The following is a 25,738-nucleotide window of genomic DNA, read 5'->3' on the forward strand; positions in this document are numbered from 1 at the left end:
CCAAGAGAAAGGTGGTATGATCTTAAAGTGGCAAAAACAACAAAGAGGACATCTATACCATCTCTGGGTCCAGGTCCATTAAGATGAGATTTATGTGGAAAAAAAACCCATCACAGGAGAAACACAAGAAGGAAAGCAGTGTTGAGGGAAAGCCAGGTTTCTATTAGACCAACAAGGTTAAGTTGATGTTATCGGAGACTTTGCTTGTATTGGACCAAGAATTCCAGAGGGCACAGTGAATGGGTTTCAGGTGCTCAGGTAGGATCAGAGGAGGAGACTGAATAGGAGATACATAGACCTTTAAGGGGATTCGAGTATGGGATGTGAGGACGACCTATAGTAATACACACCAAGATAAATAGCATAATATTAGATCCAGTGAATTCAAGGCAAATGGTGATGGAAAGGTTGAGAGGAGAGAGGAGTATGTGAAAGGGATGGTTTAGGTTCTTTTTTTATACCCCTGATGATGGGCAGAGGACAACCCAAATGTTCAGGGCTCCTCATTACCCCAGGGGATAGGAGATTCAGGTTTTTAGATGATGAGGAAGTGCCCTCTGATATTATGGAACTTCCCAAGTACTTTGCACTAACTCATAGACTGATCCTACTTAGAACCCAAGAAAATTAGTAATTAAAAGACAATAATCCTAACAAATATTCACTTGAATAGCACTTGGAGTCTTAATCCTATACACTTGAGAGCAGTAACGAACTGATGGAACAGACATCTTTCTGCCAAGACATTCAATGAATAGAGTGGAGCATGCTGAGCTCTTACAAAATCTTGTTTCTAGGGGTTAAAGTTGCACAAACTGTAAAGATTCACTTGGACATTTCCTGATAAAAATCCAACTGAAAAAGTGCCCCCTAGTGGACAGAAGAGGATCACAGGGAAAAGGAAAGACCCTTTGACCTCTGGGGAAAGAAGGGATTGCTTCCCCACCACTGGCTACCCTTGAAGCCTGAACCAAACAAGTTCTGGGAGAGCAACAGAGGATTGTGGCCAACAGTTCTGACCTGTGGGACAACAGCACAAACACTGGGATCTTGATGCACACAGTCAAATCCTAATGAAAATACTGTTACTGTGTATGAAATTTGCAGCTCTTGGTCAAGATCTTACTTTTAGGCAGAGTTCTTTCTAAATTACTGCTGATAACCACTTGGAGAGCTGTTCTGATGATGCCCAAAGTTGCCACAAGGCCCCTCATACTTTTTAACAGGGAGAGGGTTTAACCTACATATTGTCTGTCCAATGCACACCACTAATGGAGATTAGCTTGTGGATCTTAAAAGCCCAGCACATTTTTGGATGGAAGGAATAAACCTAAAAAGGAAAATGTCACTGTTACCTAGCACATCAGTTATCACTTCTTACACCATTCCAAGGACAGTATTTTTCATGGGATCAAGTCATTAACAAAAGAGAGTAAGAGTTAGAAGGAAAGCTGAATGAAAAACTACTTATCTCATACATACAAATAATGACCTGAGGTCACCACGGTGATGAAAATGCTCCTTAGGAAAAGATGAAAAAAATTAAAATTTAACTAATGAACGTGTTCCCAAGGAATTCAAAAGGCAGAGTCAGGAAAGAGACCATGATAAAAGACTCCTTGCTGATCACCATAAGAAGAGTGAGAAAGTAAAAAGGGCTAGAAGTTTTTATAGCACTGCCTATCAAATCTGAATTCATAATATTCCCTGACAAGGAATAAATCAACTGAGGAAATTTGTGATTTATAGAAAGTCAAGAGTTCAGAAACAAGAGACTAATCTTTAAGAGAGAAAAATGATCAAGAGAACTTGTAGTATACATTTGAGGGCTGGCTCCTCTCTCTGGGCTCTTACTTAAAAAGGCCCACATCTTCCTGAACCGTAATGAAGAAGTGGCTGGAGACCTCTGACTAAGGAGGGAGATGTAAAGAGTGAGGTAGGCGTTTTCTTTAAGGTTCATTCCTGGAGTAGGTATACAAGAGGCTTTAGGGATCAGTAAAATAAAAGGGGGATACAGCTATGTCTAACAAGTAACGGAGACTTGTGTTTAGCAAATGAGAAAGGAAATAATGCAATATTATGAACACCCACTGTCCAAATAACTTCCTCATCAAGCCTGGCAACTACTAGGCTGAAATCATCTAAGCAGAACTTTTATTGTAATAGAGAAGCAGGTCTTAGTTCTCCAACTGGATTCATTGCTACAAGTGAATACACTAGAATCAAAACATGTCTCTTCTTCTTCAACCCTAAATATCCAGTATTTCACCTACTTTCCCTAATCTGTTATTTCTTTTTTGTACTAAGAGTCACTGCCAATTCAAGGACAGAAGTGAAGTGCCTGAATGAATGAAGTAGTTGCAAAACTACTTCTTTCATCTTTTGTCTGGAGCTAAGCTTCTGGAAACATTTAGGGGAGGGATATACACTTCTGGAACGCAGAGGGCCAGAGCAAGGACTTTGGAATCAGACACTCAAGAGTGAGAATCCTGGCTTTGGCACTTACTATATAGACTTGTAAAAGTTATTCAAATTAGGTCTCTAATTCTTTATCTGAAAGACAGAATATTTACAGAGTGCTAATGAGTATTTATCTATTGTTTAATTACATCATCAATATTAAGACTATGAAACTGAAACTGGTTACCTACCTGACAAAAAGGATTAAGGATGAAGATATTCTGAAAGTTTACATGGACATGTTTAAAACATCAGAAACAAAAGAAACCTTGCTTTTATAATCAGGAGACCTGGGCCCTTAGAGGCCTACCTCTGAAGCTGCTAAAGCCTGAATTTCCTTACCTGACATAAACTTTAACTAAGATCCTCAAAGTCTTTTTTTACTCAAGTGTTTTTTTTCAGGTATGTTGTGATCAAGGGGCTACTTGGGAACAATATGCATGGAGTTTGCCAACCTGAAGCACCAAGAGAAGGAAGTTCAAAACTGCATCAGGAAAGCCAAGGGCAAATTAGCCCTGATCACAGTGGGAGTTATACATGGGATGGGGTCCCTATGCAGTACTTCTGCCTGCTACCTGAGACCCCTGCAGCAATGGCATTAAATCAACTATTCTGTTCCCAAGAGACATGTTAAATAAGTCCCAATATTCAAATACCTCTTGTATCACCAGAGATTTACAGACTAACTCAAAGGGGAAAAAAGCAGGCAAACAGAGAAGAAAAAAATAAATATCGGACATTAAAGTCAGTAAAACATTAAAAATCCAAAGAAAAAATTATTTTTAAAATGGGGAGGCATTTCTTTTTTGGGGGGAAATGAATGAAAACATAGATGTACCATGGGCAACAAGCAGCAGCAATGTCCTGGTGCATCTGAGTGCTATAAGTAACTTAGAGTTGGGTAAACAGTAAGCACTTAGGATTATATTTGACAGAGAAAATAAAACCTCCTCCAGGAATTTCTTTAAATCATTAAGATTTAGAATGTCTGGAAAACTCATGATTTTGTAGTTTTCAGAACACACCCTCAAGTGTTTCCTAATGAAAAGACAGGGACGTTAAGACAGTATGCCAATTTAACAGCTGCAAATGGTAACTGAAACTAAAGATATTTAAAGACTAGCTAGAGGGGTGCCTGTCAATCAGTTCAGTGTCTGACTCTTGATTTCGGCTCACGTCATGATGTCAAGGTCGTGAGATTGAGTCCCGTGTCTGGCTCTGTGCTGGGCATGGAGCCTGAGTAAGATTCTCTCTCTCTGCCTCTCCCCTGCCTGTGCACTCAGCAATCTACTAGTGAGGATTATTACTACACAAAAATCAATAGTCCATTAAACCAAACTAAAGAAAATTTAAAAAAGAACCAAGGCTGGTAGAAAGTTAGAAACTTAAATGAAAAGAATGTCGTTTCTAGGGCAGAACCTGAGAACTGAAGGATCATTAAAAAGTTTGGTTACAGTGCTGAAAATGACAAAAGGTAAAGTCTGGCTTGGGTATTTTTAACATACCATCTATCAATTCACAGGGGGAATAAAATGCCAAGGAAAACCATTAAACTGCAGAAAATCCCACTTTCATCAACAGTAATATGAGTGTACAGAAGTAGGATGTGACCAAGGCAGGAGGAAAGGGGTCCAGCCAGTATGCATGCACAGTGGCACTCAGAGCACAGCTGCAAGAAAGCAACTTAGGCCAGAGCCAACAAAGGGCTAGATTCTGTGACCTTACAAATTAGGAAATCATTTGATTTTGAGTTTCTCTGTCAGCTAGTCTTTGGTGATATACTAGAGTAGGGTAAGTTGTCACTGTCATGGTATTTTTCACTAAGAGGGTGGAAGTAATCCACTGTGCTGGGCTTTAGTTCAGAAGATGACAGCTCTTCTGGAATACAAGGCCACTTTGCCCTGAGTGACAGGGCAACATGTCAAGTCTGAGCACAGCGATCTCACACTCTCAGATACATGCACATATCTAGGGACCACCAAAGACACCTAGCAATGTTAGGCTCCTTATAAGAAAGTGCAGCTTGGTCCCCTCAGATCACTTAAGGAATAAAATAAAGGGGCAGGAGGAGGGCAGAGAGAAGATGGGGAAATGCTCAAAAGTTGCACTTAGTTTCCATCACTAGGGTCATAATATACCCCTAAGTAAATAAAAAAGCTTTCAGATGGAAATACAAAATTAGTGGGCTATAATTGTCATTAAATTCAAATACTGTATTCTTCAGGGGAAATAACTACAAGTGCCCCATCATAAGGCAGCACAAAACCACAAAAATTAGGAAGTGAAGAAAGAAGAGGGCAAAAAGATCAGTTCTTCTAGAACAAAGGGGAAGATACAAAGGTGAAGAAGCAAGAATTTATACCAAAAAAAAAAAACATGGACCAGAAGACAAGATCCCTAGATCTGATCATTTAACCTTGGGCAAGGTACCTACTCACTCCAAACATGCTACAGAATGGAGATAATACACATCCTGCTTATCTCTTAAGGCTTCTTTGCAGATCCAAGAAGTAACACATGTTAAAGCAGGTAGAAGACTACAAAACACAACAGAAATGTAAGGTAACAGTATTAGTACTTCAGGTGTGGCAGCCTGGACTTAAAATAACTTTCTACCCTGTCAGTTAACATCACAGGTACTGAGCCTTCTGGACTATTAATAAAAAAAAAAACAAAAAACTGCAGTAGAGATATCAATCCCCGATCTCTCAGTCTTCTTAAGAGAAATCGCTTTACATCTGCTTCATCTCGCTCTAATGTTCAAGATACTCAATTAAAAGGCTCTTCTGTATTCTTACCTTTTGAAGCTGGAGGGAAAATGGCCATGAAAACATCAAATATTGAAAAGAAATGGAAGGGAAAAAAAAAAAAAAAAGAATCACACATGGCTCTGCTACTATAGACAGTCACTCAATCACCTAAGCTATTCAAAACTCCACCCAACCCTTTATGAGTGTAGGTCTAGGATGGCACCTTAAAGACAGTGTCAGAATCCGTTCAAGGGTATTATTAACAGGGGCCTAGACTGAGCTTCTTGTCACCTTAATCTCATATCCCCAACAAGTTATACTGATATAAAATACCCATATACAAAACAAACTGGGGGAAAAATACCAAAATGCAACAGTTTTCTTTTTCAACCTCAGCATCCCCAGAATACAAAAATATCTTAATTCCTTCCTAACAGGAAAAACCACCTCTCTTCAACCCTCACCCAGGGACAGGAAAAGAATGGAAAACCCACTTAAAGGACACTCCAAGTCCTATCCTGGCCCTGGGCATGAAAGAGGAAGGTACTCACTCTTGGTCTGGGCAGAAAAGGTAAGAGTAAGTTTGGCGAAAAGTTCATTGTTCTCAAAACGGTCCTCCTTCACTTTTGTCCAGAAGCAGTCCTGGGACAGGTCCTCAACAACAAACTGTGGATAAAGGCAGAGTGTTGAGTTATTAAGCTGAGCTCTGTACTTTCCAACCTGGAAAATGGATTAATATGCAGAAGACGTGGGTAGTGGTTCTCAGCAAAACAGACTAATCCAAGACACAGAGGAGCTGCACTCTTCATGGTAGGATCAGGAGACAGTGCTTCCAGTTTGTTTTTTGGTGATTATTCAAGAACTAGATTCAGTTATGCTACTTATCTTCCTCCTAACCTCAAGTCCTCTAGTTTTAGAAGTATTGAGGATTTCACATCTTCCTTTGCTCTACATTGTATTTTTCCCAAAAATTTAGCTATTAACTATGACAAATGGAAAAAACCAATTTAACTATGACAAATTAGTTTATGAGTTTATTAGTTTATTTTGTATCACTAGGCTCTTTTAACTTGGTTTCTTTAAGCAGAAGGCTAATGCAGAAATCACAGGGGCCTCAAATGCACAGTGGAGGAAATACTGTGCCATGCAAACATGTCCTCTGTAACTCACTGATGGCAGAGAGAGGTATCAGGATGTATCCAAAAGCCACAACTTTCCAGATCAGCACTACTGTCAGCAGGTCGCAAACTGGTGAAATGACTATTACCAAACTGTTTGTTACCATGGCACTCATAACCTCAGAAAAAAGACCAAAAACATTAACTTAAAGATATGTTTAGGGTTTGTAGCAGAGAATAGGGCTCCAAGAACTCTCCGAAGTGATGTCTGCCATACAGAAGACGCCTAACATGTGCTGAATAAGCAGAAGCATGAATGGAACCTGAAGACAGATGTTAGTCGTAAGAAAGGGAAGACCACCTGGGCACAAAGTAGGAAAGTGAAGTGGTTTCTTAATATCTACTAATGAAAAAAATGGACAGAAATTCTCACCTTGGACCAGTTTGGCCTTCGGAGCTGCACTTCTGGCTTATAAAGCTTCTTTGGGGTCAATCCAAATGGCAGAACTGGGGCTGCAGGAACTCCAAATCCAAAAGGGGGAGGTGGAGGCATACCCATTCCAGGTGGAGGTGGAGGGATTCCAGGACCTCCAGGAAATGGAGGGGGTGGAGGGATTCCAGGACCACCAGGAAGAGGGGGAGGAGGAGGGGGCATTCCTACTCCTCCAGGTAAGGGAGGAGGGGGTGGGGGGATGCCAGCACCCCCAGGCAAAGGAGGGGGTGGGGGGATACCAGTGCCCCCAGGCAAAGGAGGAGGTATAGGGATACTAGCACTCCCAGGCAAAGGAGGGGGTGGGGGGATGCCAGCACCCCCAGGCAAAGGAGGGGGTACAGGGATGCCAGCACCCCCAGGCAAAGGAGGGGGTGGGGGGATGCCAGCACCCCCAGGCAAAGGAGGGGGTGGGGGGATATCAACAGTACTTCCAGGCAAAGGAGGGGGTGGGGGGATACAAACACCCCCAGGCAAAGGAGGGGGAGGTGGTGGAGGAGGAATGGTACCACCTCCAGGAAGAGGAGCTGGTGGGGGTATGCTAACCACCCCCGGTAAAGGAGGGGCTGGGGGTGGAGTAACAGGGCCAGAGTCACCAGGTAAAGGAGGGGTGGGGGGGACAGGAGCACTGCTAGGAAGGGCTACAGCAGTAACGGCAGCGGCAGCGGAGAGAGAAGCCATTTCTTTCTTGGCATCTTCCAGTTCCTTAGAAAGCTTGGCAACCTAGAGGAACAACAACAATGGAAGTACTCCTCCCTTCACTCAGGGACTACTAGGGTTGGAAGGGACCTACAAAATTACTTAATCCAAAGTTCTCATTTTTATACACACAGACACTGAAAGTAATCAGACAGACTCCTCAAGTCATACCTAAAGTCACAGATATTTAGGGACACAAACTAGAATTCAGGTCTTCATGTTCTTAGTTTAGCATGCTTTGCATTAAAAAGGCAACTTCAACCTTTATGTTAAATTCTCCCTTTAATTAGAAAATACAAAGTTCAAGCAAATCAAATATTCTAGTGATAAAACCATGTAAGTGATCAACTTATCAGATACCATATTTAAGTATTTGTAACTGCAGGGGTGCCTGGGTGGCTCGGTCACTTAATGCATCTGACTTCAGCTCAGGTCATGATCTCACAGTTCCCGAGTTCGAGCCCTGCGTCAGGCTCTGTGCTGACAGCTCAGAGCCTGGAGCCTGCTTTGGATTCTGTGTCTCCCTCTCCCTCTGCCTCTTCCCCGCTAGCACAGGTGCACACTCTCTCTCTCTCTCAAAAATAAACAAACATTAAAAAAATAAATACTTATAACTGCAAACAGAGTATGGGGATAAATCTGTCCAGAAATAGCTAAAATAAGAGAAAATTAGCAAATATGTGAAGAGGTAATTTGGATTTTACTCCTGAATGTCTTAGAAGACCATTAGTTTTAATTCTGGGTAGTACTGTGACTCCTTTTATTCTCTACGTTGTCTGTATTTTCCAAATTTTCTATCTTATGTATTACCTCAAAATAAAACAAAAAACAGTAAATGATTTTTAAAACATGCACTATCTAACTAGATTACCTATTAATAGCTGAACCCTCCCGAGGAATAAGGTGTCTGACTCCTGCTGCAGACAGGCCTATCATGAGGCTGCTGATGGCTCAGAGGTCACTCTGCCTCCCCCGCTCAGGCATTACCTCCCCTGTGAGTTGAGACACCTCTGCTTCCAAGTCCTGTTTCTTTGTGGCTATCTGCTGCTTTTCAGAATCCAAGGCATCCTTTTCTCCCTGAAGATCCTGGAGCTTCTGCTCAAAGTCACTTTCCATCTTTTTTATTTCTACCTGTAGCTCATGTCGTGCTGTTAACTCTGAGTCCAGCTAAAGGAGAAAGGAATTAGGCTCTTTGTAAGCAATCCATTCCAGCAAGAAGCACAGCGTTATTCCCCAAAATTCACTATTTTGTCCCAATGCTTTTAGAGAGCTCACTTTCCCAGGGAATGCCTGGGAAAAAAGACCACCATGATTTTGACCTTAAAATCAAGGTTAAAGAAGGGGGAAACCAGGGATCATTTCCACAGTCTATCTAATTTGGGGAATTACAAAAACAAACAAAAACAACCTAAGACAAATACTGTATGATTTCACTTACGTGTGGAATAAAAAAAAAACAAAAAAAAACAAGAAAACAGATCAACAAACAAAAAAAGCAGAAACAAACCCATAAATACAGAGAACAAACAGGTGTTTGCCAGATGCAAAGGGGGTGGGGGGTAGGCAAAATGGATGACGGCAATTGGGAGGTACAGGCTTCCAGTTATGGAATGAATAAGCCACAGGGACGAAAGGCACAGAAGAGAGAATATGGTCAATAGCATTGTAATAGTGTTGCATAATGACAGATGGTACCTACACTTTGTGGTGAGCACAGCATAATGTATAGAGTTGCTGAATCACTATGTTGCACCCCTAAAATTAACCTAACATTGTGTGTCAACTATACTTCAGTTAAAAACCAAGCAATCAAATAAACCTAAGATTTTAAAGAAATTTAACACCGTTAAGACATTTCACCAGAGCAGCTATGGTGGACAATCCCAGCAACCTCTAGGAGCAAACCCCCATCAACCGCAATAGGAGTCCGTAACAACTAAAGAGGAAAAAAAAGAATTCACACACATATTCCTGTTGTTCTAGGAATAAGAGGCCTGAGATGCCAGCAAAACTGCAAGAACTGTCACTGTTATTCATGACAGCCATCTGTCTTTTCCTGTCCTACCCAGGGGATCAAGAACTGTGTACCACCAATTCCTCTGGATCACATTCATGTTAGTTTCTCCAGTGACTAACCTATACCAGAAAGGTTTCTCCTAGGAACCGCTACTGTGTGCTGAATGTTTGCTAAGTATCACAGGTAACAGTTTCACATGTCCGAAAAAAACATAATCCTTAAAAAGGGAAAAAAAGACCCCAATTTTTTTGATCTCTCATACATGCCTTTTTTTCCAACTCTGTAGCTTTGGCTTCAGATTTCTCCACCTTTGTTTTATCAATCATTTGATCTGAAAAGAAATAGAAGAATCAGTCAAGTTCCCAATTCTCTTGTCTTTCCCTCTCACTACCTAAATCCTTCAATATAATGGCAGTCTTCTGTCCATTTTCTCACTTTTGTTATACTTCTTACTGTTCTGCACTAAACAAAGAAATGAAACTTTCTATTGAGCTCAACACAGAATTTCTGGGTGCCTGTGATGTGGTAAGGCCGCCATACTGGGCAGCATGGAGAGTGCCTACAAGTGGTACTTATGAACTTCTGAGACCAGGAGTCAGATGACAGCTGAACTCCCTTCAAAAGGTGGGGCAATGTGTGAGTAGTGGTACATTCTTAGTTTCACACAGAAATAAACTAAAGGTCTGTATATTCCTAACACAGATGTTGATGATCACCTAAGGACACAAATGGAAATACCTGGAGACTAGGAATTTATCTTCCATGAAACTTTCATTGGAGAAAGACACAAAATGAAAGGGAGGAACAATGTTTTAAGGAGGCAGATAGAAGAATATGCTTACCAATCAACCCCTCAATATCAATCTGGAGGTGCCGGCACTTGAAGTCAGGATCAGCCCCATTCTTGTGCAGAACTATCTGAGAAATACATTCTTCAATCAGCTTATAGTACTGCGGTCTATGGAAGAAACAGAACAAGGTTATCAAAGGAAAACCAAAATACAATTCTCAGAAGCAATCAGGATCAGGAAAAGTTAACTGCTTTGATAAATGAGGGACCTGAGGATAACTATTCCAGAGAAGACCTTTTCGTAAAACTAACAGAAGTATGTTGCCAGGCTAGGCAACTCCCTCTTCTACAGCAGCTACTCCATCTACTTCAGATAATCAAAACTTGTTGCCATCTGCTTCCTAATGCCAATAATTTCCCATCTCAAAATTCAGGCTTGATCCTTTCTGTGATAGACAGCACTACTGCTTACTCTCTACTTCTAGGCAACCTGAAAGAACCTTAACTGGGTTCCTCCGTTTGCTACCATCTTTATCCCACCCACCTCCCATTTCCAAAATGGGAAGGACACTTTACGGTATACACTGTGATCTCTTCCATACAGCCACGCTTCAGTCAGATTAAAAGGACAACTGACAACTCTTTATATATCTGACTGAAAATTAAATGTAACCTTTGTCTTTTCCTTTTACAGTCTTTGAATTTAAGGATTTTTCTCTCTCTACTTCGGCTCAAATTTAATACTTGTCACAGGTATACCATCTTACCTAGCCTCATAGTCATTTCGGACCAAGAGTAGGTGCTGCAGGATGGACAGGAAGTGTGGCTCTGCCTTTGAATCCTTTACTGTGTTTAGGAGAATCTGGAAAACTTCACTGAAGTCAGTGGAAAAGGGGAAGAGGCTAAGGAAAGCATATATTTAGAAACTGTTTGACAGGTCGATTGCCCAACTCTTGGGAAAAGTCCCAAGATGCCACTTCTATTCTAACAGCCATTTCCCCTGTAAACATTACCCAAAACTTTAAGCTCCATAAACTTCCTAAGGCCAAGGGACCAGTGAGTTGGGTGGTACTATACACAGAGACAGAGGATTCCCAGTACTTGGCTTGAAGATCAAGCAGTAGACAGAAATGAAACGATCACTACCCACAAGTCACATGTGTCAAATAGTGATACATAGCCAGACTACTCCCTCTGTCAGTCTCAGGGACACCCACAAGAAACCAAATGACAAGCCTACTCCCCGACTTGTGAATGTGCATCAAAAACCAGCTCTACACCTTCGTAAACCAAGCTCTTATGTTCTAGGAAGTCTATACACGTTTTGATGGCTACTTCCATGCTGAGCAACCCTCAGATCACCTTTCCTAATTTCTTTGGTCCATGCTGAGGTAAATAAAGCCCACAGCAATCAAAAGACACCTGCCTCACCTACTAAGAAGACACACAGGCTGATACCCTGTTCAGAGTTATTACCCCACACCATTTCATGCAGGGATCTATAATGAATGTCTCATATGTCTTGAACCCAGTCCATAAAAGGATATTCCATCTCCATTCGAATATCATCCAGCCGTCCCTTCAGGTCATAGGAATCCTCTTCCCCTTGCTCATCAAACACATTTAGTTGCACTCTCATATCATCATTTTCAATCTCTCGAAGATCCTGTCAATGATCAAAGTACAAGTCAGGGAACCCAGAAGCATCCTATGCCAGCTAGAAACCCAAGCCTTTCAACCTGGTTCTTAAATTGAGAGCGAAAGTGACCCCAGAGATGACTGAGCTATCAAAGCAGGCAGCAGGCAGCCTGGCCTCTCTAATGAAGAGCTGCATCTCACCTGCAACACCTGATGCAGCCCCAAGCGCATCAGTTCACTTCGGATGTGAACTCGGAAGTCAAGTTCTTCAGCTGGTGTGATGAGAGCATTGATCAGCTGTAGACATCCCACCTAAAATAAGCAAATTCGGCACTTATGTCATTGTAATCTGCTAGAGATCAAGATTCCGTTCTCTTTACATGAGTGCTGAGGACCCCAGATGTCATGCAGAAGATGCAGTACAAAACTACAAGAACAACTTTCTGCTGGCGCCATTTAGATCTGATTTGGGCCCAGGTCTGGTTCGCTCAGAAGTCTAAATGATTCCAAGGATTTGATGGTATACTCTGTACTAGGCCTTGGCTTTCCCAGCATTTAAAGAGAGAGCATGCCCTTTCACCAGCTCATAGTAAGGAGAGCTGCTTTCTCTCTGCCTTCTTAGAGAGCAAATCCTGAATGATAAAATAAATATATACAGACTCACCTCATTTCACTGAACTTCACTTTATTGCACTGCTCTATATATAGTGCATTTTTTACAAACTGAAGGTCTGTGGCAATTCTGTGTTAAGCAAGTATATCAGTGCTAATTTTCCAACAGCATTTGCTCACTTCTTGTCTCTGTGTCATGTTTTGGTAACTCTCAGACCATTTCAAAGTTTTTCATTATTATTTTATTTGTTATGGTGATCTGTGATCAGGGATTATGACTCTCTGAAAGCTCATATAATAGTGAGCATTTTTTAGCAATACCGTTCTTGTAGACATAATGCTATTGCACACTTAATACACTACAGTACAGAGCAAACATAGCTTTTATATGCATGCATTAGGAAACCAAACAATTCATTTACCTCACTTTATTGACCTATTTGTTTTATTGTAGTGTTCTGGAACCAAACCTGCAGTTCCCCTGAGGGATGCCTATACCTGGGAACCATTCCATGTGTTCTATTAAAACATCAAATGAACTTAAGTCCTTCCATTTTGAATTCTATTACTGGGCATAGTTCAGAGGATATACTTGCCTTGAGCGCAATGGAGGTCCCACTTTTTAATCCATCCAACAATGGCTGGAAGCGTTCTACCTCATCCATCTCAGCTCTTTCTGTCATTGCCTCCAAAACCCTTTCATTCCTGCCCAGGAAAAAGGAAAGGGAGAGAAATGTCCAGGTGCCCTGACACACACAAGCACAATAGGTAGATTATACAGTGGCACAAATCAGTTAGGAAAAGAACATTACCAACGCCCAGGTTTTCAATATTATTCTCCTCATCACCTAGGTCAGGAGCCAGAATCTGCTGAAAGCTAAGAACCATCTCCTTAGAAAAATGTATTCTCTAAAACCCATTCCTAGACTCCTATCTATGGATACCAAATTAAGACACCTGTTCAATGGAGTATCAACTGGTACCACTTTTGGAGGGGTATTTAATAGTACTGGTTTTTAATGAATTTAACATTTGGCTTACTTCTAGAAACTTACCGAACATAAATGCATAAATGTGAAAGAATATATGTACAAGGATGTTCATTATGGCATCATTTGTAATAGTAAAATTTAACACCTAGAGCAGGGGCCAGAATGTGCTAAGAAAAAAAAAATGTCACCTAAAAAGTCTAGCAATGGGGTAACTGTTAAATAAATTGTGGGATATACATCATATAGAATTCTAAATAGCCACTTAAGATAATAAGGTAGATCTGTAAATACCCACAGAGAAAAAATGTCCAAGATCAACTGTTATATTTAAAAAAAAAAAAAAAGAAAAAAGGTAAAAAGAAATGAATGGTATGATTTTGTTTGTATTAAACCAAACTGCTCCACAAAAATAAAAATCTATCCTAGGCATGTGATTTGTTTTACAGAAAAGTTACATCTTTCCTTTGTTCTAAGATAGCATCTTTTGGAGCAACAGAAGGTATCTCATAATCAAGGAAAGACAATATATTTGTCTATGCTAGAAAAAAAATCAATGAGATTGTACCAAGCCATTAACACTGGCTACCCCTGCAGAATAGATTTACTAGAGGGATAAGGCTGTTAAATTTTACTTTATATGTTTCCATATTGTTTGAGTTTAAAAAATAATGTGTTACTTTTGAATTAAAAAAACAAAAAAGTAAAAGCAAGCTTTGTCCTATTAATGTCCTACAGACATTAATGGAGACCTAGGAGATGCTTTGCTATCCCACTGATAACCAGAAGTACACTGATGATAGTGCCACACACCTAACAGTCTTTTTTTTTTTTTAATCTTTATTTATTTTTGAGAGAGAGAGACAGAGTGTGAGCGGGGAGGAACAGAGAAAGAGCGAGACACAGAATCCGAAGCAGGTTCCAGGCTCTGAGCTGTCAGCACAGAGCCCGACGTGGGTCTTGGAATTGATGAGCCATCAGATCATGACCTGAGCCCAAGTTGGATGCTTAACCGACTGAGCCACCCAGGTGCCCCTGCAGTTAGTCTTTCTTAAACATTAAGATTCACGGTGTTGGGGTGGCTGGGTGGCTCAGTTGGTTAAGCATCCAACTCTTGACTTTGGGTCAGGTCATGATCTCATGGCTCTTGAGTTCGAGACCTACATCAGGCTCTGCACTGACACTGTGGAACCTGCTTGGGATTCTCTCTCTCTCTCTCTCTCTCTCTCTCTCTCTCTCTCTCTCCCCCTCCCCCACTCAATGCTGTCTCTCTCTCTCTTTCAAAATAAATAAACTTATAAAAAAAAGATTCACAGTGTTCACATCTTCGAAGAGATATGGTCTTACCTAGTATTTAAGACAAAGTGGACACCCACTCAATTTTCCTCTAGATTAGGGAAGATGGTAAAAAAAGAGAATGTAGGAGAAAACGCAGTCACATACATGTCCTCTGGCTGTGGTAGGATACAAAGAGCAGAAAGCAGCTTAGCTGCATCAATCATCATGTTGGGAACAGCAGGATCCATGGCTCTGACCAGCAGCAGGATTCCTTCTTCTGTTTCCAGCATGGTCTTGATTCCAAACTAGTAGGACAAGAACAGAGAAGGGAGGCTTAATGATGACAGGAAGTAACCAAGGACAAAGTCAGGGTTGTTATGAATTGAAAGGTGTTCCACCTAAATTCATATGTTGAAGTCATAATCCCCAGTACCTCAGAATGTGACCTTACTTGGAAATAGGGTCATTGGCAGATGTAATTAGTTAAGTTACAACAAGGTCACACTAGAATAACGTGGACCCTTAATCCAGTGTGACTACTGTCTTATAACAATGAGACGTGGGGACACACACATGCACATGGGAAGAACATCTTGTGAACATGAAGGCAGACATTGGAGTGATGCATCTGAAAGCCACAGAATGCCAAAGATCGCCAGCAAGCCACCAGAAGCCAGGCTAGAGGCATGGAACATACTCTCCCTCACAGCCCTCGCAGAAGGACCCAATCCTGCCAACACCTTGATCTTGGATTTAGAGCCTCTAAGAACTGTGAGACAATAAATTTCTTGTTAAATACAGTTTAGTCCAGTTTATAATACTCTGTAGAGCAGCCCTAGCAAACTAACACGGGGGTCGAACTTTCCCGAGCTAAACAGAGATAAGCATAGCAAAATAATTTTATACTAAATCAAACACAATTCTAGGTCTTCAAGAACAAAAGTCTTTAATTCTTGTATTTTTTTTAATGCCCCCTCCCATCCAATGGAATAAATTAATTATAAAAAAATTAAACAATGAGGGGGCGCCTGGGTGGCTCAGTTGGTTAAGCATCCAACTTCGGCTCAGGTCATGATCTCATGGTTCATGGGTTCGAACCCTGGTGTTGGACTCTGTGCTGACAGCTCAGAGCCTGGAGTTTCCTCCAGATTCTGGATCTCCCTCTCTCTCTCTACCCCTCCCCTGGCTCATGCTTTGTCTCTATCAAAAATAAACATAAAAAATTTTATTAAAAATTTAAAAAATTTTAAATATTTTAAAAATTAAATGATGAGGAAGATATATCTGCACTCAAAAGCAAACAACTGTGAGATCCCTGAGTTTAAATACTAAACAGACAGGGGTACCCAGATGACTCAGTCGATTAAGCATCCAGCTCTTGGTTTCAGCTCAGCTCATGCATGGTCTCACATTTTGTGAGCTCGAGCCCTGCATCAGGCTCTGCACTGACACTGTGGAGCCTGCTTAGGATTCTCTCTCTTCCTCTCTCTCTGCCCTTCCCCCGCTCTGTCTCTCAAAATAAACAAACTCCAAAAAAAAATTAAATACTAAACAAAGAAAAAAAACAAAGATTCTACGGTAGAAACAGTCTGGAAAACACATAACCAGAGAATAAAATAAACCTTCCAAAAACAAACACAGGTCAGGAAATTCAATTAGCAAAACAAAGTATAAAAAGAGGAAGGAAAGCAAACCTACCTTCTGAAACAGACATCAGAACTGGAGAAAAAAAGGTCCATAGAAACATACTTAGGTGACAATCAAAAAGTTGTAACACTAAAAGGGAATGCTACAAGTCTTGAACCTCCTATTCCTAAGTGCTTTTTTGGAGTTTGCCAATAGAAAAGAAAGAACAGGGATCATGATGGGGGTTGGAATGAGAATAGGAAAAATCTCACCTTGTTGTTCATAAAAGCTTTCAGGCAACGAATGATCTCATGCTTGTTACGGCTATCGTAGCCTCTGTGTGTAGAAGACATAATCAGTGAATTCCCTTTATTCTATACTCCTCTGCCACTTGACTTTTCAATCTTGCAAACAAGGGTCTTCAAAACATCCCCAATTAGTAGCCGAGTAAATTCTAGTACATACCACTTTGCCCTGAAACACTGGCAAAAACAGGTAGCTGAAGAGGCATTGCCACCATAAGACCTTTGGTTAATCCTGCATTCCAAAAACTTAATACTACATTAAAATCTCCTCTTTAACTCCCTCTAGGCTTCTAAGTGCTTAACTCCATCAAGATAACATCCCATCTATTACTGCTTGCCTCACTACTTCAAAGGTTTCAAGCTTGTACATTCAGGAGGTATAGGCCTGGTGTTTTGTCTTGGAAAGATCCCAGGAAATAGAAAAGTCACGGTGGGTCAGACTGGCTTCAAGGTAGCCTAAGACAGTCCAAGGTATCCCCCAAACTATCCCAACCTTGAAGACTATCATAAAGCCAGTCCCAAACTCAGCAAGTGTATTCTAAGACTTTCAGGTCCCAGCCAGACCAGGTCCCAGGACAGCTATGGATGAACTCCAACCCCACTTCCAGATAGGGTAAATTATGCTACGAGACCCACAATCTTATGTGTTATCCACCATGTTCCTCTTCCATTTCCTGCATCTGTAATCATCCCTCAGCCTCTAGTTTGCCCTAGGTAAACCTTGTTCTCAACTAACAGCATATTCTCCTGGTCCACAACTTCTCATTTTATTGCCATTTTCTCCTTTAGAGCATACAGACAAGTTCCCCACTACCCTCCACTGGGAAGATGTCAAAACTTGGAAGTCCTCACCCGGCAGTCTCCTCTTTCTCATCATGGAGTCGTTTAAGGATGTCCAATAAAGAGGTCAGGCCCTCAGCACCAAATGTTTGCACCCAGCTGTAAGGAATAGACAGAGACAATGCAATATCAATAATCGATAACTGCCCAAATTCTACCTGGCAACTCTTTACTCCCAATCCAGAATTCTCAGACATCCTGACTCCACCAGTAAACCCTAACTTTGGGCTCTTATTCTTGTTACCACTTCAGAATCCTCACCTGACAGGGTTGTTGTTGAGGGAGACACGAAGGGACTCTAGGCAGCTGAGCAGAGGCATATCCCGCAAGCCTGACCTCAATTCTTGAATGTACATCATAGCAGACCTAGAACTCTCCTTCTGGCTCATGCCCTAGATGGAGCATATGGAGAGATTAATCAACACTGGACCCAATCAGCAAATGGACTAGAATCAGTCATTACATTATGAATATCAAGGCAGACACACATCATAAATACTACCAAACTCTGTGGGACTCATAATTTCCCATCCCATTCCCCATAGACTTCGTGAAGATTGAATCAGGCAAAAAGTATGTTAAGAATGGTAACTCAAATGAGAGTAAAACATGAATAGACTTATACGACAGAATAAAAGAAGACTGATGTAGACACACAACGTTCTAAGGAACTGGTAAAACAAACAGGTCCAAGATGAGGGCAGGGTCTCCCACGTCATGGGTACCTGCCCTAGGACTCACAGCCTTAGAGGTGTGCAAGTATTGGGACACCATCTCTCTCTTGATGATAATATCCTTCTCCCTCAAAGGTTGCTGTTTCTCCTCGTTAAGGTTCATATCCAGCTAGTAGAGGAAGGGGGAAAAAAGGAAAAAACAAAACTGCATCAAGTTCCTTATAATTTTTCAGTGTTTAGTATTTAGTATATTTAGTGAGAAGTTAAATTAAATAGTTACTGAATAAATAAGTTTTCCTGATCCCTTGAGGTTTAAGCTATCACCAGATAATGAAAATTCCTCAGGGATAAATGTTAATGGTTAACATTTTAGCATAGATTCCTACAAACACTTTTATACTCTTAATGCTTTTCCTAACAAAAATGGGTTTTTAAAATAGATGAAAAAAATTTTTTTATTATTGAAAGAAAAGCACACATACTGGTTTTGTACTTGGAATGGATCTTAAAAATTTCCTCTGGATGACTGGCATCATCCAAACACCCACAAGATGTGCACCACTCTCAGGCATAAATACCCAATACCCCTGGTTAATTCAGTCCCTGTACAAACTTCTCTCCCATGAAGAAAGAACTAGAAAAGTCTGATAAAGTCCCTCAACAGATATAACTTGGGTGTATTATTGAAGAAAAGGCACTGCTTGAGCCTTTGTATAGCCATGTGTATGAGCCCAGTACCTTGATGAGCACAGTTTAACCCAACAAGTCTGAAATAGTATCTGAAATGGGGAAACGGTAGGGGTAAAATGGATACTTTCCATTTCTTCTCTTCTACTCTCCATTTCTCTCTCTTCTCTTTCGCTCTGTGTGTAAGACAGAGAGAGAGAGAGACAGAGAGAGAGAGAGAGAGAGAGAGAATGAAACACTGCCTCAAAATAGTAATACTAATGTGATGTTTTTCTGACCCAATTCCTGGTGCTTTTTTTCTCCTTTTACAGATAAACTGAACACAGAAATTGCAACGTACGTGGCCTTCAGGTTGAATCAGATCCCAAAACACAGTATATTTTGCTTGGCTAGCTCAACATCTTAAATTTGGAAGACTTCATATAAAAATACAGATTTCTAGCATCACAAGATGCAGTCATCAAATTTCAGATTGTGGGTAACTCTAGAAGTCAAATGATTTCTTCCACAAAATTTTTGTAGTAATAGCAAGGATAAAAGAGAGGGACGAAACCTGTAATAAAATAAAACTTAAAAGAACATTCATACAATGGACCTAACTTGGAACTGTGATTTGAGCGAACAAATGGTTTTCAAAAAAATGATCTAATGGTGAAATTTGAATACTGGTGAAATTTGAAAGCTGGTTATGATAGTTGATGCTATGAAAGAACTACTGTCTCCAAAAATTGAAGATTTCTGGCTTCCTTAGAAAATACAAGTATCTGGCACTACTGGCATTTCCAACTGGAGTGCTACAGAGCCTACTGCCACTGAATCATGGCTGGCCTTCCTAACAGGCCTAAAGTCCTTCTGCATCTGACTACAGTCCTCACTCCTTTTCATCATCTGCTATCTGGTCTAACTTATTCCTGCCAACTCCCTGGCCCCCAAAGACATGTAAATTGGCAGTCCAAACCCAAGAGATTGTGTTAGGCTCATACAGCACTTGGATTAAGAGACAAACTAAAAGCTTTTACTGAAAAAAAGAATAATAGTGCTGGCTGAGTGTTTACTATATACCAGGCCCTGTGTTAAGAATTTTAAGCCCATGCTCTCAATTAAATGAGGTCTGCCGCTAATCTCTATTTGAATCTGAAATCCTATATCCAGGCAATATAGAGGTCTTATGAAACCTTAGAAACAAGTACTCAAAACTTTTCAAGACTGAGCGCTAGTGGACATTCACTGAGTGTCCTCTTCAGTGTTCCTCACTGAAGACAGGAAATTAAGTCACATCCTTGTGTACTTCATTACTCAACTGGCTTCAACCATAATCTTTAAAGGTCTTCTAGTAATTGTAGCATCAGATTTCTCTTTCCAGATTCACCACTAAATAGAAGACGTTCAGCAAATTATGCCTTTCCATTACTCAGTCTCTTCTATAAGATTCTTTGTGAAACTTTACTTACCCTGGCTAACCCAAAGGTAGTCTCCACACTACCCCATGAGTTGGTGCACTCACCTTATGTCTTTGTGGCTAACACAATGCTGGGCAGGACATTAAGGAGGTGGTCAGTGATCAGATATTTCCAAGCCTAACTCATCAATTCCAATCTTATGGATGGGTGCTTATAAATTTAGTCCCTTTGTTAATAGGACTGCTAATAAGAACCTCTCTGTTGGGGCGCCTGGGTGGCTCAGTTGCTTAAGTGTCTGACCTCAGTTCAGGTCATGATCTTGCAGTCTGTGAGTCCAAGCCCCACGCTGGGCTCTGTGCTGACACCTCAGAGCATGGAGCCTGCTTTGGATTCTGTGGCTCCCTCTCTCTCTGCCCCTCCCCTAATCACGCTTGGTCTCTCTCTCCCTCTCTCTCAAAAATAAACATTTGAAAAAAAACTAAGGGGTGCCTGGATGGCTCAGTTGGTTAAGTGTCTAACTTTGGCTCAGGTCATGATCTTGCAGTCCGTGAGTTTGAGCCCCATGTCGGGCTCTGTGCTGACACCTCACAGCCTGGAGCCTGCTTCAGATTCTGTCCCTCCCCCCTGTCTGCACTCTGTCGCTCTCTGTCAAAAATAAACATTAAAAAAAAAGTTCTCTGTCAAGCCTGGAACTTTTGTAATTAAGGGCTAATTAAGTGAGTAGGGGATGCCTGGGTAGCTCAGTTAAGTGTAGGACTCTTGATTTCAGCTCAGGTCATGATCTTGCCGTTGTGGGATCAAGCCTGTGCTGTCAGCACAGAGCCTACTTGGGATTGTTTCTCACGTTCCCTCTCTGCCCCTCCCTCTCCCACTCCCATGCTCTCTCAAAATAAACAAATACTTCGGGTAAAAAAGGGGCTCATTAAGGGAGATCATGCCCAAAAGAGTACCAACCATGCCCACAAATGCATTTTCAGAAAAAAAGCAATGTTTTGGGGTGGGAAACTTACCAGCATCTGTTCAAAGAGTACTAGAACTTGCTCATCTGAAACATCTTGCAATGACTGTGCTGTGGGATCATCCCCATATGCTGCAGAAGAATTTCTATGAGCAGAATTGGGCTTTTCCTTCTCCTTTTTAATTCTCATGCTGGTAAATCTCTCCAGCTGAGAAAAAGAAAAAAGTATTAACAGTTATACATTTTCATTCACACAACAATCGACACATCAAGTAGCCAAACTCTAGCTTCTTATATGTGCAAGGTTCCTCTGGTTTGTGGGCACTTCAAGGGTCTTCTGACATGGGGGTACCTGGGTGGCTCAGTCGGTTAAGTGTCCAACTCTTGGCTTTGGCTCAGGTCATGATCTCAAGCCCCATGTTGTGCTCTGCGCTGAAAGTGCAGAGCCTGCCTGGAATTCTCTCTCTCTCTCTCTCTCTCTCCCTCCCTCCCTCCCTCCCTCGGCCTTCCCCTGCTCATTCTCTCTCTCTCCCTCTCTGTCTCTTAAAATAAACTTTAAAAAATATCTTCTGACATGAAAACAAGAACTCTGACATCTAATTTAGTATACTGACTCTATACTCTCACTTTCATCCAAAGATAAGAGATCTGAAGTATTAAGATTTGAAACCTCTCTAAAATGAGAAAACTTTGTTCTTGAGCTCTCTGACCATTTCTAAGTCCTCTAGCAGCACTGAACTGACAGAAAAGAATATAGTGTACTTTAGGGATATATAAGCCACCTCTCTGCCAACCAAAGACTCATGAACCATTCCCCAAAACTCAAGTACAGATGCTCAAATCAAAGAGCCACCAATAAGCTGCAGTTTGTTCGCTCCACCTGTTTGAAAGTAAAAGTTAAGTATCTGCAAGCACTGGGGGACTTCAAGTGATAGGGGTTGCATCCAGACTGCAAGTCAGTTATGAATTTAAAGAATGTGCCTACCCTTGGAAACCAATGAATGCCCCAGGGAAATGCATGCAATGGGCCAAACACAGAGCAAAGAGTTAGGGAAAAGCTTTGGGAGGTTCTGAGAATAGAGCCAGTATCACCATTTCAAGTTATAGAAAGTCAAAGTTATGACAACTGGTAAGTATCACAGTGGAGGAAATGAGCTAGAACATGCACATGCTGAACAAAATTTCCTTACCTCATCTGCCATGAGCCGCTTCAGAGTCTAAGAAACAGGAAAAAGGAGGGAGAAGAAAGAGAAGATAGATCAGTGAAATTCCAGGAAATGTCCCAAACACCAGATGGATTGGGGGGAAAAAAGAATAAGGTAAAAGGATCTAAGTTGCTTTCCACAAACTAAAAGATTTCAGCCAAGTGTTCCTTAGCACATTCCCTTAGCTAAGAGGCATCAAGAGTTTTAAGGTCACTAATACCTGATACTTGGGGGGGGGGGGTGGAGGGGGAAGTAAAGACCTGCACAGACTCAATCTGATGACCAATACACCTATGAAACATACTCTATTAGTAAACAAGGACATGCCAACTAAAACCACAATGATAATGCTTCCCACTCTTAAGATGGGCAAACATTTTCATGTCTGTCTAGTTTTAGAGGAGCGGGAGCTCTCACACTCTGTTAGTGGTAATGTAAATTGCTCTGGCCACTTTGGAAACCAGCAAGGCATTACCTAGTGAAGTTAAATATGTATATGTACAACTCATCAATTTCTATAAATCTACCCTGCAGAAACTTGTATGTATGTACCAGGATGTGTATAACAAGAATGTTCACAGCAACACCAGAGTACCTAAAACAGAGACCAATCCCAAGAGCCATCAAGAATAGAACAGATACCATGTATCTGTGGAGAACAATTATACAGAAAAATTAAATGAACTTAGAGCTACTTACAAACATTAAAATTGAACTTATTTCATTTATATGCAGTTTAAAAACATGGACACTATATTATTTAGAATGTAAAATTATAAAAGGAATGATGATCACAAATGTCAAAACAGTGCTTACTTGGGGTGAGTGGGTGAGGTGTGACTGCAGAAGGGGAAAAGGGGTTTCTAAGGGGCTCACAATATTCTACTTGGTTTCATTATTCTATGTTTTATGTTCTCTTCTATGTACATGCCATACTTAGAGAGAAAGAGAAAGAGAAAGAGAAAGAGAAAGAAAGAAAGAAAGAAAGAAAGAAAGAAAGAAAGAAAGAAAGAAAAGGGAACAAGCAGGGTGGTAAAGTAGGAATTCTTTGCCCTAATACTTAATTTTAAACCATTATTTCTTTTTGCTCGTGTTATTAAGTCAGTTAAATCCAGTGTAAACTGTGAATCTTAACTTTTCCCACCATGGTCCAGAGGAGGTCAACCTTCCACTGACTGAGTGCTAATCACATACCTGAAGCTGTTCAGAACCTTGCTCAGAATCGATGGAGTTTAAAGTTACTTTATGTGTGCTGTTAACTAGGGACTGAAGATAGAAGGATGGTGAGGCAGACAGCAACACCCAAGGAGACTAACAGTTCTTTTTGTCACCACCCTTAGTTACTACCTGGCACTTGCGAAAACAAGCTACAAAAAGGATGAGGATGTACAATTTAGGTTGCCACAGCCACGGTTAAACTTACTTGCACCTAGAGCAGTTGCTTCTAGGATCTGGTCCTCCAAACTCAAAATGTTCCTCAGAACCAATCAATAACCCCAACCATTCTGGGACGGATGTAACACAGGTAACAGAACTTGGGTCTAATGAAACAGTGCCAGCTGGATTGCTCAAAGCTACAGGTTAAAGTTAAAGAAAGGAAACCAGCAACTTGTTCCTTCTGCCTACAGACTTTATTTCCTTTCTGTTCATCCCTACTAACGCTATGTAAGTTTACAGAATTATTATCTCCTGCTTGACTTACTGTAACAGCTTCCTAACTGATCTCCCTACCTCCAGTCCTGTCTACCCAACACTAAATCCATTATCCATATTACATCCAAGAGTAATCTTTCTAAAATGACACGGTGTCCATGGTATTTCCTCATTTAAAACACTTCAATGGCTCCCTACTACTACCCTCAGGTTAAAATCCAAATTCCTTAGCGTGGAATAGGACATTCCTTCCTGGATTCTCCCCCTCATCTCTTGCAAACCCTTGCATCCCAAACTAGTTGCAGGTCCACAAATAGATCATGCTGTCTTACCACCCCAGACTTTCCCTAGGCTGCTCCTTCCCTCAGTCTAGACTGTGCTCTCAAAGCTAAATCAAACAGGCCCTGCAGGATGATACCTCCTCTAATTGGACAAGTGCTTCTCCTTATGTTTCCACAGTAATAGGTACTTAACTGTCTCATAGCACTACTTGTGGATTACAATTGTCTCTTGACTGTCTGTCTCCTCTACCCCTTTCCAGACTAAGTTCCTTCAGGGCAGAGCCTGAGACTCAGTCATTATATTTCCTATGAACAAATACCACCATCTGGGGCTGCTTTCCTAAAATACCAAACCCGGAAGAAGCTCTCAAATCTATTCACTGTGTCAATGAAAAAACTGAAGCCTAGACAGGTAGAGTAAATCATGAAAGTCACATGACCAGCAACAAGCTGGGAATGAACTCTAGTCTCCAGATTCCGAAGCCCAAAAATCTTTGCATTCTCCAAATTCTTGTGTCTTGGTCCCACTTAATGCCCACTAACTCTTGCCTTTGATATCAAAGTAAATATAACTTTTCATAAAAAGAAAGATACCACTTTCCCTTGCTTTCCTTGGTACATTAGAAACAGATTTACTTACTTAAAAAATTAACCACATTTTAGTGGTCAGTTTGAGTAAGGAGAGCAAAAATGATGCATGCAGGATCAAAGTTGTATTTCCTCAAAATTTCCAACAGAGGGCAGCAACTACCAAGAAAGCGAATCACCCTACAGACAAAATTCAGTTTCAAAACCCAACAGAACACCCAAATAGCAAGCTCAATTCAATTACTGAAATGGAACCTGCTCCTACACTATATTGAGGGTGTACTGTTTATTGACTTAAAACTATGTGTGTTTTCCTTACAAGTCCTAGGTATACAGTGTTTAAAAACAGTAAGCTTTGCTCAGTGTTTTCCTTGTATCATTAGTTGTTTTGTGGATTCTGAGATACAAAATGAGAAATTTCCAGATCATAAAAAGCATAAATGACTAAAGGTAGTGAAGTCCAGGAAGATAAATGCTGCTGGAGCTATATTTGTGGCTAACACCTCAAATGTCCAAGCTTTTTCACTAGGTTCTCTAATCACCCTACCTGCCTCTAAATGCCTTTCCTCTCAAAATTCTCCTTGCTTGCTGTCAATTCTCTTCTGCCCCCAACCAAACTCTTGCTCTCCTAGCCTGTTGGCACTCACTACTTCATCTTCCTGTCCTTCCTACTGAGTCTT

The 25,738-nt window shown here is 41.0% G+C and overlaps 1 protein-coding gene across 4 annotated transcripts in view; it reads right to left on the minus strand.

Moving 5' to 3' along the window:
* The window catches only part of DIAPH1 (diaphanous related formin 1), a 101,556-nt gene that overhangs the window by 52,022 nt on the left and 23,796 nt on the right, over positions 1–25,738 (minus strand). Inside the window, exons 2-18 of one of the 4 annotated variants that reach the window (XM_047086110.1) lie at positions 22,522–22,548; positions 21,384–21,539; positions 18,354–18,455; positions 17,874–18,004; positions 17,625–17,711; positions 16,740–16,803; positions 15,007–15,146; positions 13,171–13,279; positions 12,164–12,274; positions 11,872–11,990; positions 11,092–11,208; positions 10,377–10,492; positions 9,801–9,865; positions 8,505–8,684; positions 6,762–7,541; positions 5,762–5,876; positions 5,259–5,267 (exon numbers count right to left, since the gene is read on the minus strand). In XM_047086110.1, coding sequence (XP_046942066.1) covers positions 5,259–5,267; positions 5,762–5,876; positions 6,762–7,541; positions 8,505–8,684; positions 9,801–9,865; positions 10,377–10,492; positions 11,092–11,208; positions 11,872–11,990; positions 12,164–12,274; positions 13,171–13,279; positions 15,007–15,146; positions 16,740–16,803; positions 17,625–17,711; positions 17,874–18,004; positions 18,354–18,455; positions 21,384–21,539; positions 22,522–22,548 — 2,428 coding nt within the window. The remainder of the gene's footprint in view (positions 1–5,258; positions 5,268–5,761; positions 5,877–6,761; positions 7,542–8,504; positions 8,685–9,800; positions 9,866–10,376; positions 10,493–11,091; positions 11,209–11,871; positions 11,991–12,163; positions 12,275–13,170; positions 13,280–15,006; positions 15,147–16,739; positions 16,804–17,624; positions 17,712–17,873; positions 18,005–18,353; positions 18,456–21,383; positions 21,540–22,521; positions 22,549–25,738) is intronic. The other 3 variants (XM_047086108.1, XM_047086107.1, XM_047086109.1) reach the window with 3 other exon arrangements.

Source organism: Lynx rufus, unplaced genomic scaffold, assembly GCF_022079265.1.
Source record: "Lynx rufus isolate CCGP_SWC_20201006 ecotype Redwood Valley unplaced genomic scaffold, mLynRuf1.p SCAF_1, whole genome shotgun sequence".
NCBI lineage: Eukaryota > Metazoa > Chordata > Mammalia > Carnivora > Felidae > Lynx > Lynx rufus.